The 12512-nt window shown below is 49.8% G+C and overlaps 1 protein-coding gene across 1 annotated transcript; it reads left to right on the top strand.

Moving 5' to 3' along the window:
* Window positions 1–4028: 4028 nt before the first annotated feature.
* LOC124479924 (ubiquitin carboxyl-terminal hydrolase 2-like) lies at window positions 4029–12281 on the top strand. Its single transcript, XM_047038878.1, has 12 exons — window positions 4029–4536; window positions 8289–8336; window positions 8677–8800; window positions 9281–9392; window positions 9564–9674; window positions 10017–10081; window positions 10170–10273; window positions 10378–10458; window positions 10582–10660; window positions 10840–10947; window positions 11114–11234; window positions 11477–12281. Exons 1-12 carry the CDS (start codon window positions 4378–4380, stop codon window positions 11559–11561), a joined length of 1197 nt encoding a protein of 398 aa, XP_046894834.1. The 5' UTR covers window positions 4029–4377; the 3' UTR covers window positions 11562–12281.
* Window positions 12282–12512: the final 231 nt, after the last annotated feature.

Raw genomic sequence — 12512 nt, 5'->3', positions numbered from 1 at the left:
TGACCCAGGACCTGACCTCCCTGGGGCTGTGGGACCAGCCAGCCCCCCTCACCAGGAGAGCCAACCCAGCCAGAGGGCGGCTGGAGGTGGGCAGCACGGACCGCTATGGCCCCCTGCTCTGGAGCTATGAGGTATGGAGGCTTTTATATGAAAGCAACATGCGAAGAGTGGGCGTAGAAAGCACCACCGGACACCAGGGATCAGAATGCTGATGGTGTTTAGGTAGTCAGTCAAGGAACTGTCTGTGATGACCAAGCAGTGTAAAGTTCTTGTGATGGTTGACAGGAAAGGAGTCTGTGAGAGATTATGTGGATTCAACTGAGAGAGGAAGAACCTGAAGAGAGAAACAGTTCGACTTGGGTTATTTGAGATGTATGAACTCTCTTGGGAGGGTTAGGGTGGGTCAGGTCAGGATATAATAGTTGAGGCGGTAGTAGCTGATCTGTACATTCAGTTCTCCCAACATGCCACTAGATGGCAGTGTTTATTTGTTAACACCTTAAGCTGCTTTCACTCCCAGTTTGGGGTGAAGAACAAGTTAACATTGATTCACATACTCCTTAAGTCTCTTTTAACGATGAATGAAATGAAAACAAACTTCCATTGTGTTATTATAGTAATAACAGTCTTTTCGTGTAGCTTACATGTTAAATTTGCAAGAACAAAGAGCTACTTAAGTACTTAGTGGAATCTGTTTCTGATTAGTTTGGGAGCGTAACCGTTTGGCCTGGATCTGGCTACAGCAACATGACGGAGTGACCGTTGGCAAGGCAACCGTTTCATGATATCCCCCTTGTTCAACCAATGGCTGTTTGCTTTCGTCTTGTGAGCTGTTCTGTGTGTCAGTACAGTGTGTGATTCACTTGATCACTGTAATTGACGTTCCATACATAGCTGATCCATAGCAAGTTGTGTTACTCATCACCAAGGTGTGTTGTCAGGGGCTGTCGCCTAGGTGACAGAGCCCCACCTTTGAAATACAGGATTCCCAGGAGTCTAGCTGACTAACTTGAACCCCACCGTATGATTAACCACAACCTACTTTTCTGCCTGTGTGTGTGTGCCTGTGTGTGTGTGCCTGTGTGTGTGGGTGTGTGTGTGTGGGTGTGGCTGAGTTGCGTGCAAGTGTGTAAGTGGATGTGTGTGTGCCTGTGCAATGTGTGTGTGTGCAATGTGTGTGTATGTTCAATGTGGGTGGACAGTGGAAGTGTGGGTGTGTAGTGTGTGTGTGTGTGCAGTGTGTGTGTCTGTTACTGCTAGTTGACAGTATTGAGTGAGATCTGAATCAGCAGATTAACGTGGCATTGAACTCTGCCCAGCCATGGACACCACCATAAAGTTTACCTGGTCGCCAGGGACGACAGCAGTAAAGGCCCCATCCTAGGACTGTGAACTCAGGTGATTGACATGAAGGTCGCTGGGTCAGAAACAGAAACCAGAATCTATCTGCCTGTCTGTCTGTCTGTGTGCCTGTCTGTCTACCTGTCTGTCTGCCTTTCTGTCTGTGTGCCTGCCTGCCTGTCTGTCTGTCTGTGTGCCTGTCTGTCTGCCTGTCTGCCTGTCTGTCTGTGTGTCTGCCTGTCTGCCTGTCTGCCTGTCTGTCTGTGTGCCTGCCCGCCTGCCTGTCTGTCTGTCTGTGTGCCTGTCTGTCTGCCTGTCTGTCTGTGTGCCTGCCTGTCTGTCTGTCTGTCTGTCTGTCTGCCTGTCTGTGTGCCTGCCTGTCTGCCTGTGTGCCTGTCTGTCTGCCTGTGTGCCTGCCTGTCTGCCTGTGTGCCTGCCTGTCTGCCTGTGTGCCTGCCTGTGTGCCTGTGTGCCTGCCTGTCTGCCTGTGTGTCTGTCTGTCTGTGTGCCTGTCTTTCTGTGTTTTGTGTCCTGGAAGGGGGAGAGCAGTGTGGCTCCTTGTAGCAGAGGAACAGTGAACACCAGTGGAACTCAGTATTCTGCCTTCATCCCTCGGGCTGGTTCTGCTTGTTCCGTAGGGAACAGAACATAGTTGTTGTCGTGGCAATGTGTATGAAAGGAACCACACACAAGTGAGGGCTTTTTCACTACCGCTCTAAATCTTTCTTTCTTTCTTTGTTCCTCTCTCTTTTACACTCTCTCTCTTTCTCTCCCTTTATGTCTCTCTACCCTCCTCTCTTGCTGTCCTTCCCTCCCTCTCTCTTTTCTAACACACGCATTCACACATGTAGGTGTTCAGCCAAGCCGGTGCCGGAGAGAGTGTGTCCCCAGGTGTTTGTTGTGGACACATTCTGGGTCTGCTTGTTCCCTGACTGTCCTCTGTGAAGTTCCGCTGTAAACTATCGCCCCCTCCCTCCCTCCCTTCTTTTCTTCCCCTCTCTTCTTCTGTCTCAGTGTTTTCAGCTGTCTCTCGCCCTCTGGCTGCAGTCCAGCCCTTCTCTCATGCCCCTGCCTGCCTGTGCTGTTCCTCTCCTGCTGCCTGGCCTCACAGATGTGATGTGTTGGTGGTCGGTCGGGGCTCTGGGGAAGATGTGGTGTTGATGACTGCTACCCCTGGCATCCTACCCTTCCCCAGCCCCTGCCCCAGCCCCTGCCCCCGCCCCAGCCCCTGCCCCTGCCCCCGCCCCAGCCCCTGCCCCTGCCCCAGCCCAGCATTACCGTGGTACTGTCAGGACCAAGCGTTACCGTGGATACTTTCAGGACCAAGCGTTACCTTGGTTACTGTCAGGACCAAGCGTTACCGTGGTTACTGTCAGGACCAAGCGTTCCTGATCCTTAATTGTCTGTACACCGTTAGCGTGTCGCTCTGGATGAAAGTGTTTGAGAATGGAAAATGTAGCTACCGGTCGTCAGATGTGTTTGTGTGCGTAAGGTGCGTACGGGTAAAGTGTTCTGTTGTCAGTTGGAGTGCAGTCACAGTCATCCTGCGCTCCCTTTGAACAGGGAAGTGGCGTTATTATCCAGCCTATTTGTGGGTGTTTTGCTGTTGTTTAGCTTCTCTCCAAGGGAGGAGGGCTGGGGGTGTGATACAGACACAGCAGTCACTGCCCGCTCCTCTGCTCTGAGGTCAGCCATACGAGGGGGGGTGTGATACAGACACAGCAGTCACTGCCCGCTCCTCTGCTCTGAGGTCAGCCATACGAGGGGTGTGTGACACAGACACAGGCCTCACTGCCCGCTCCTTTGCTCTGAGGTCAGCCATACGAGGGGGGGTGTGGGTGTGTGTGAGAGAGAGGATGTGTGTGTGTGTTCACTGAACAACACATAGTCACTGGATTGTGGTCCTTGATGGGCACTGTCCTGGACTGTGGTTGGACAGGTGAACTGTCCTCTCACCTGTAAGCAACCTGTGGTTTTTCACGGTGTAGCTTGGAGGCCCAGAGTTAACCACCAGGGTTATAATGAGGGTTCATGGACGACATCCAGACACTGTCCAACAAACACCAAACCTTCTCCACAGATAACTGGGATTTTCACACTGCCCCTACAAATGCCAACTCCAAACCAACACAACCTAGATGTTAGTTGGTGTTTGTTTGGTCTTACACTGTGTTTGAATGGGGTCAGTGAGGGTTTAGTGAAAGTATCCTTGTGTAAAGGGTTAGGTAACAAAGGTTAATGCCATAGGGGCAAGGGGCTACAATGAGGGTTAGTGAAAGCATAGAGGGAGTAAGAGAAGGAAGAAGGAGGGAGAAAGGGAAAGAGAGAGAGGCTGTTTATGTTTACATAATGCAGGAGTTGTCTAATAACTTAAATATTTAACTGCAATATGTTTTCATGCACATTATGACACCAGTTAATCCGCATGTTGACAAAATATTCTGAAGATTTATCCTCCAATATAGACGTAATGTACATCATGTGGACACATTCAGATAGATAAATCTCTCTTCCACCTCCCCTGTCTCCACCGCCTCCCCCTCTCGCTTTCTCTCGCTTTCTCTCTCTACTTCTACTTCTGTGAATGGGAGAATTTCTCCCCCTCTCCGTTTGACGTCTCAACAAGCGTGAGGCATTTCGTGACGTCAGCCGACTCCAAGGGGGCGTGTGCAGTGCGTAGTAAAACGAAAGAGCAAGCCGGGTTTGCGTTTGTTCTTCGACCTACACACATTACCGAAAGGACGTAGCCTACGGTGCACTAGTAAACGGATAAAGCTCTATTCATCTGCAAGCTCAACAGTGTGCGAGTTAAAGGCAACCACAGGCCAGTGGGATAGACTGGACTTATTGTACAAGTCTGCTCTGTGGTGCACTTCACTTAGATTGATCGGCTACGTTGTAAGAATTGATTAGCCTCTTTTCAAGTACACTTAGCCTACCCAGGACCAGGTTATATCGCAATTGCAGTAGACAACTTTTCATCGCCGACAGACAATTCATTGAAGCGTCCGCTGTAGACGACACCATACCGCCATCATGCCCAGTATGCGACAGTCATACACGGTTACTGTTCCCGAGGAGGCTCCGGCCACTGCGTTCCCATTCATGAAACAAGACCTGCGGCGGAAAAGCCCTCCAATGTCGCGATCCATGTTGGTGTCAACATTTGTGGGTCTCCTTATCAATCAAGCCAAGGTGAGTCTAAACGGTATTGTGTTCGCGTTGGGGTTGAGACTGATTCGAAGTGGGCTAGTGATAACGGATAGTGGGCTCAGTAATGATGCTGCTTGATTGACAGTCATATTTGGTTGCATTTCCACCAACTATAGACATAAATTCGCATGTTGTTCTCGTCACCTACGTAGGAGACGTAGCCAGTGAGCATCGGATTTCTTGGGAAAAGCTCAAATTGGAGATGTGAAACTGCTCTGGATTGGTTTCAACATTCAGTAACGCCTGCAACAAGTATTGTAATTCAAGAAGCATTGCACATGATACGCAGTCCCTGAGTTGTTGAGCTCCTTCAAAGTAGGAGCAAACGGAAGGCGTTTAATATAGGATAGGTTTGCTATGTTTACAACAGGACTATTGTAGATTTAGTGGCCTATCAGTGCAGATGATGAATGGAATGATAAGGTGCAAGTCGCACTTTTAACGCCGTCTTGATTTTTGTTATAAAACTCTTTTAGTTTTCAGGTTGTGCAATTGGAATTACGATGTTGACGATTTTGTTAAAACTCTGCCCGTAAAGGTTTCCTATACGTTGTTGTGGCGCTCGTTAGCTGACTGCAGCATGTCCCCGAGGTTAACCTCGCGCGGTTGGCTGAGTTATGTAACACGGCGCGGAGCAAAGGGCGTCTTCCACTCAGCCGCTGGCGGCGGAACGGGCACTGAAACACGCATAACCTTCGTCGTCCCAGCTGTTTTCTTTAGCTCCTTATTGTAAGCTTATATTCAGTCATTTGTAAGGAGTCTAGAAAACATAATTCTACGCTTACACAACCTGGTCATAATCACCAGCGAAGTGTGTAAGTCTATTTAGAGAGTGGGAGGCAGGCATAGAACAGAAACATATTTTTCTTTCCATATACTATCACACTTGACTTTAGTGTGTCCATTAATAACATTGTTGTCATAAGTAGGCACGACCTGTTGCTTCAGGTATCTTGAAGTGAACCCAGGGGAAGGCAACTCGACACACTGTCCGCCTCAAACACCCTCCTCACCCTCCCCTCCTACCAGAGGTCACACTGACCCCCGTCCCCTCCTTCAGGGTCAAATTGGGCCCCTTCCCCTCATAAAAGGGTCCATACCCTCCTCTCCCCCCTCCTCTCCTACCAGGGGTCCCAGTGACAGACAGACACAATACAAAATGTCTCATGCTTGGGCCCCCCGTGTCCATCATCCAGTCAGCCAATCAGCTGCGTGTGACTGTTACTTCCGGGGTGGTCCCCACCCACCCCACCCCCAGGAGGCCACACCTCTTCCTCTCCGTCCTGCCAGGACCCCCATCAGATGGCTTGGTTACTGTAGCTGACGTAGGTCGTCTTAGTTGATGAAGCTGCAGAGGGTGGAGGAACAGACGGGGGGGGGGGCAGACAGCTCTGTGGCCATGCTTCCAGAAGGCCTTCTATCAGCACCTGCAGGTGATAACCTGGAGCTCTGAGCTCTTACATAACCAAGACACCTTCAGCTAATCAGGTACATATCTGCCCTGTGTCAAAGTAACAATTAGGGCGTGCACATCAGCTATGTACTCAGAGATAAGGGCCTTTCTGTGAGAATGCTGGCGTTATCTTGATGCAGTAGGGAGTCCCTGAACAGCCTACGCTTTATGAGTTTGGGCAGAGCATGCTGTTCTGCCGCCAGCCCAGGCTGCTAATAACTGCCTTATCGTTCAGATAAAACAATCTGATATGCATGTACAGAAGTGTTCTCTGTTTGTGTGTGTACACATCTGTGTTTGTTCCAGAAGAGGACATATTCTGCCAGGAGCAGAAGAATGTCTGTTGGCTTTCCTTTATAAAGCATGCCTGAAGTGTGTGTGTGTTTGTGTTACTCAGTCACAGGTTGTTTGGCCACTAGCATCACAGTAAGATTGGATCAGAGCGTTCCTCTCTAACTTCAGCCTGTGCCAACCAATGGCACGCCTCCATTCTCTGGTCTAAGCCGGGTAGTGAGCCAATGAGAGCCGCTCAGAGTCCCTGCCTCTCTCCTGTTACTTCAAACACAAGACGGACAGCAAGGAGGCGTCCTGCTGGCTCACCGCATGTCGGCTGAGGCCTTACCGCAGCGGGTTTGAATCCAGCCCTTGGCCCTGTGCTGCAGGCCTTCCCCCCCTCTCTCTGTCCGGGACGTTGTGCCTTCCCCCCCTCTCTCTGTCCGGGACGTTGTGCCTTCCCCCCCTCTCTCTGTCCGGGACGTTGTGCCTTCCCCCCCTCTCTCTGTCTGCCTTCCCCTTCACTAACTTTCCTGTCCCTCACTTCAAACTGTCCTACAAAGCATGAAAAATGCCCCCTTAAAATACTGTACATCTGTTAAGATAGGACAGGAGAAAGGGCCGTTGTGTCAGCCTCTCCTGATGTATGGCTGCAGTGACAGTTTGCGTGAGGGTGCAGAGGTGGTGAAGTGGGGCTCGTTGACCCTGTCAAGCCGTCACACCTGAACTCTGCTCCGAGCAGGCGTGAAGCCAGCCTGCCTAGAAAGCAGCTTCCGTGAACCAACAGGACCTTGTCCACAATCCCTGGAAATGCATCTGCGTGCTTTGCGAGAAAGATCACGCATGGAAAATATTAGTCCCATTATCCATTAAACCGGCCTGTAGCTTAGCCCAGCCCCCTACGCTAACCCTGGGTCATATCCAGGCGATCTGTCACCACAGCTACAAGGGATTGACTCCAGACCCAGGAGACCATCTCCGACATGCCACGCTCACTCAGTCCTTTCTAAACATGGTTAGGGATGAGGACAATGACATCAGCAAACTGTGTTCTTTTGCTTGCCTTGCATAACTGTGAAGGTAGATGATCAACTATCCTTAAACCAGAGGAATTTGTGACTCTCATCCCACCCATGCCTCGGTCTGACGTCACCATGGCAGCAGCTATGAGTGACAGGGATCTGAGCCTATCACATGACGTTAGGAGTGGTGTTGCTCCCTGGAACGACGAGCCTTCATGTAGCAGATCTGTCTTAGATTCCAGCAGTCCTGGAGTCATGTGATGCTGGTGACAGTGTGGTCACGCACTTACTCACTCACCCACACGCACACACAGCCACACACACACAGCCACACACACAGCCACACACACACAGATTCAGACACAGTGCTGTGTCTCTTGACGCTGTAAACATGCAGAGATTTCGATGGCCTGCTGGCTCTGTTTCCCCCCACTGATGTGATTTTGTTTTGTTGACTAGTTTGTGTGCTGGAACACCTGACCAACTCACACTAACCAACTCCGGCAGTTTTTAAAATTGAAAATTGTAAGCAAAACACACAACACAACATCACACCTAGGAGAGTAAACGCGTATGAGTCTTGCTGTGTTCCTGGGTTTTGTAAAACGGTGCTCTAAAGCTAACCATGTGCCAAAGATGCGTAGGAGGAAGCCATTTTGATTCTGCAACATATTAACGTCTCTCTCTCTGTCTCTCTCTCTGTCTCTCTCTCTGTCTCTCTCTCTCTCTCTCTCTCTCTCTCTCTCTCTCTCTCTCTCTCTCTCTCTCTCTCTCTCTCTGTCTCTCTCTCTCTGTCTCTCTCTCTGTTTCTCTCTCTGTTTCTCTCTCTGTTTCTCTCTCTGTCTCTCTGTCTCTCTCTCTCTCTCTCTCTCTGTCTCTCTCTTTCTCTCTCTTTCTCTCTCTCTCTCTCTCTCTCTCTCTCTCTCTCTCTCTCTGTCTCTCTCTCTCTGTTTCTCTCTCTGTCTCTCTGTCTCTCTCTCTCTCAGAACAAGACTCCACAGGGCCTGGTGGGACTTCGTAACCTCGGCAACACCGTAAGTACCCCATAACCAGCACCTGTGTTATGGACTAAAGCAAACATGTCTGCTGTGACCCGCAGCTGTGTGCGTGCGTGTGTGTGTGTACTATACTGCAAACAGGCACATGATCACTGTATGGTCCTACACGTTGGTGTGTGTGCAGCCTGCATGTTTGTTTTGAGCAAATACTGTTGTTGTTTTATTGAATATTGTCTTGCCTATTCTCTCCTCTATGCCCCCCCCTCTCCTCTATGCCCCCCCACCTCTCCTCTATGCCCCCCCCTCCTCTCCTCTATGCTCCCCCCCTCCCCTCTCCCCCCCTCTCCTCTATGCCCCCCCCCTCTCCTCTGTCCAGTGTTTCATGAACTCCATCCTGCAGTGCCTGAGCAACACCCCTGAGCTGAGAGACTACTGTCTGAGGGGCTGCCACCGCTCTGACCTCAGCCCCTCCTGCCAGGCCAAAGCTGCCCTCATGGAGGGTAAGAGCTCGCAACACCTTGACCCCTGAGCGACCCCTGAGTGACCCCTGAGCGACCCCTGAGCGACCCCTGACCCTGTCTGCTGTAGATGGAGGCTCCTGCTCCAGCCCACACGCGTGATCGTCTGATGTTTAGCTTCAGACGTCACACAGCATACACATCTGGGTGTTAATTACACAGAGATCATGTACACAGCCCCGTTTGGGAGATGGTTAACGATTCCACTCGAAGCTCTCTTCAGCTTGTTCAAACCTGAATGTTCCACATTATGGCTGTTGCCTACAATGTCACCCCTGTTAAATAAGTTGTCGTATTTCCTTCTCTCGCTTTGTCTCTCCGCTGCACTTTGTCTTACTGTCTCTGTCTCTGTCTCTCTCTCTCTCTCCCTCTCTGTCTCTTTCTCTCTCTCTGTCTGTCTCTCTCTCTGTCTGTCTCTCTCTCTCTCTCTCTCTCTCTCTCTCTCTCTCTCTCTCTCTCCAGAGTTTGCCAAGCTCACTCAGTCTCTCTGGTCCTCCGTCTCCACGGAGCCCATCAGTCCGTCAGACTTCCGGACCCAGATCCAGAGACACGCCCCCAAGTTTGTGGGCTACAAGTAGGTGCTCCTCTCTGAACACGCCGAAGCGTCCTTGTGAACACGGCGTGACGACGTATATCCTGTCTCCGTTTGGCTCATGAGTTTGTTTAGTTCCATCTCTTCTAAACCTCTTCCTCCACTTTCTCCCTCTATCAACTTTCTGGCTCCTCCTCTTTCTGTCTCCTCCAGTCAGCAGGATGCCCAGGAGTTCCTGAGGTTCCTATTGGACGGGCTCCATAACGAGGTGAACAGAGTGAGGCTAAGGACGAGGGTTCCTATGGAGGACATTGACCACCTCTCGTAAGTCCTGGTCTAACCTGCACACACACACCTAACCCTACACACACACACCTAACCCTACACACACACGCACACACACACTCTCACACTCCTACCCCTACACACGCACGCACACACCTAACCCTACACACACACACCTAACCCTACACACACACACACACACACACTCTCACACTCCTACCCCTACACACGCACGCACACACCTAACCCTACACGCACACCTAACCCTACATGCACACCTAACCCTACACGCACACCTAACCCTACACACACCTAAACGTACACGCACACAGGACTGATGGAGCCTGGGTCAGGGTCTAACCTGTATGCCTCTGCTCCCAGGGACAGTGAGAAGGGGATGAGGATGTGGAGCAGATACCTGGAACGAGAAGACAGCAAGGTGGTGGGTGAGTACCTGGCAGACTGGTGTGTGTGTGTGTGTGTCTGTGGGTAAACCAGTGTGTAACGGTGTGTTCCTCTGTGTGTGTGTCATAGATCTGTTTGTGGGGCAGCTGAAGAGCTCTCTGACCTGTAGTCACTGTGGCTACTGTTCCACGGTGTTTGAACCCTTCTGGGATCTGTCACTGCCTGTCGCTAAGGTGACACACACACACATACAGACACACTTATGGTACTACATGTTTTTTGTTTAAAACATTCACGCATGCCCGCACACAGTCTAAATTGTTCTTGGTTTTTCCAGAAGAGCATGGGGGAGGTGAATGTGATGGACTGCATGCGTCTCTTTACTAGAGAGGACGTGTTGGATGGAGATGAGAAACCGGTGAGTCTGAACACAGACGTGTTTGCTTTGAGTCTGTGTTCATATGTTCGTCCACCCTAGCCGTCCCTGGCCTCAGCCGTGAGCCCTGACCACGTCCCTAACCCTAACCCTCCCTCCGCTCAGACCTGCTGCCGCTGTAAAACCAGGAGGAAATGCACCAAGAAGTTCACCATCCAGAAGTTTCCTCAGATCCTTGTGCTTCGTATCCTTGCTGTTGCTTCATGATGCGATCTCTACAGCTGCTCTGTAATGGCTGTCCTAAGAGCAGTCAGGACTACCTTACAGCTGAGTTAGGCTGTACGAGCTGCTGTTATTATTGTTGTTTAGTGAAGTGTTTCCTCTACCCAGTTGTCCTGTTCCTTGACCAGGATTTTCTCCCAGACCTCAAACGCTTCTCAGAGTCTTGCGTCAGAACCAGCAAACTCTCGACCTTCGTCAACTTCCCTCTCAAAGACCTGGACCTCAGGGAGTTCTCCTGGGATGGCAGTGGTGAGTTCCCCCATGTTCAGGACCAGCACCACACCACTACTGTTCTTCTCTTGGCTAGTAAGAGATTTGAGTACCTTGAAATAAACGGTTAACTCAATCTGGTGATAGTTACCCACTTCAGAGATAGGAACTAATATGACTTCTTCTCTCCCCTCTGTCTGTGTAGCTAATGCAGTGTACAACCTCTATGCCGTGTCCAACCACTCAGGGACCACTCTGGGGGGCCATTACACTGCCTACTGCAGAAACCCTGTCCTGGGGGAGTGGTACAACTACAACGACACAAGGTACGCAACTTCCTGTCTGTGATGGTGTCCATTGACGTCTGCTAGCGTGTGTTAAAGATGTGGCTTTAACTAGTGGCTGCTAGCGTGTGTTAAAGATGTGGCTTTAACTAGTGGCTGCTAGCGTGTGTTAAAGATGTGGCTTTAACTAGTGGCTGCTAGCGTGTGTTAAAGATGTGGCTTTAACTAGTGGCTGCTAGCGTGTGTTTATGACTCTTAACATGCACTCTGCTTTCTGTCTGCAGAGTGAGTCCCATGTCGTCTAGTCAAGTGCCCAGCAGTGACGCTTACGTGCTGTTCTACGAACTCTCCTCGTCCTCACACCTGTGAGCAACCCAGGCCGCTGACTGGCCGTAAGGGCTGGTCTTATAGACTCGTCTTATAGACTGCCCATACAGACTGGTCTTATAGACTTCACAGAGCCTGCAGGCCGACCATACAGACTAATGGCATGGATATACAACAGATCAAATGGACTCGACACAAACGTGTGTGTGTGTGCGCGCATCAGAAAGACTTTGTTTTACATGTGTCTCTTGCTTAATGCACTTTGACGAGGGCATGTCCACCGCACACTGGAGAATGTGTTTTCAGTTGGTGTCTAAACATACAGAAATATGTTGTAACAGATTATACTGAATTCCGTACTCTTAATAGTATCGGCGACGTCTGAGTATGGCGCCATCTAGTGGTGGAAGTGTGTAACTCCATAGAGCTGTTTGTGGTGGTCTATGTTTTCTCCTCCATGCTATCACGTAGAGGCATGGAGAGACCTTCTGAACAAATGATGATGTCATAGCTAAATTGAGAGAATGTCTTTTAACTAAATATGTTTTATTTTTGTATTTATGGAGAATGTGGCTGCACTGAAGTACTAATGATATAAAAAGTTTCTCTGTTTTCGGAGAGAATTAATATAATGCAGAAAAGACTACTTGAAGTAACCGCTGAAGAACAAATGACAGTACATTGAATGTTTTTGAAAAGTTACATAACTTTAAATTAATAAACCAGAACATAAATTAATAAACCAGAAAAAAAAAAGATTTTTTGTTGTTTGAATTGATATGTGGGTGTGTAAAAATACAGTACTTGACATCTGTGAAAACACATTTTGGGGTGGTTTTGTACATTTGGTGCTTTCAGCTGTTAAAACACCAGCTGACCTTTGAACTATGGAAGAAAAACAACGCCAGAGGTCTTGTTGTATCTGTGTCCACTGAGGGGCGCTATGGACACAACTGGAGTCCCCCTGTATTTTACCTGAGTTTATGAGTGTGT

The sequence above is a fragment of the Hypomesus transpacificus genome, chromosome 17, assembly GCF_021917145.1.
Source record: "Hypomesus transpacificus isolate Combined female chromosome 17, fHypTra1, whole genome shotgun sequence".
NCBI classification, from domain to species: Eukaryota; Metazoa; Chordata; class Actinopteri; order Osmeriformes; family Osmeridae; genus Hypomesus; species Hypomesus transpacificus.
This window is presented reverse-complemented; position numbering and strand designations above follow the sequence as displayed.

Excerpts from the sequence above, each read along its gene's own strand:
- LOC124479924 (XM_047038878.1), top strand. The coding sequence starts at position 4,378 with ATGCCCAGTATGCGACAGTCATACACGGTTACTGTTCCCGAGGAGGCT. Across the intron at positions 8,801-9,280 it reads CAAAGCTGCCCTCATGGAGG|AGTTTGCCAAGCTCACTCAG; the intron begins GTAAGAGCTCGC and ends CTCTCTCTCCAG. Across the intron at positions 10,274-10,377 it reads TGTCACTGCCTGTCGCTAAG|AAGAGCATGGGGGAGGTGAA; the intron begins GTGACACACACA and ends TGGTTTTTCCAG.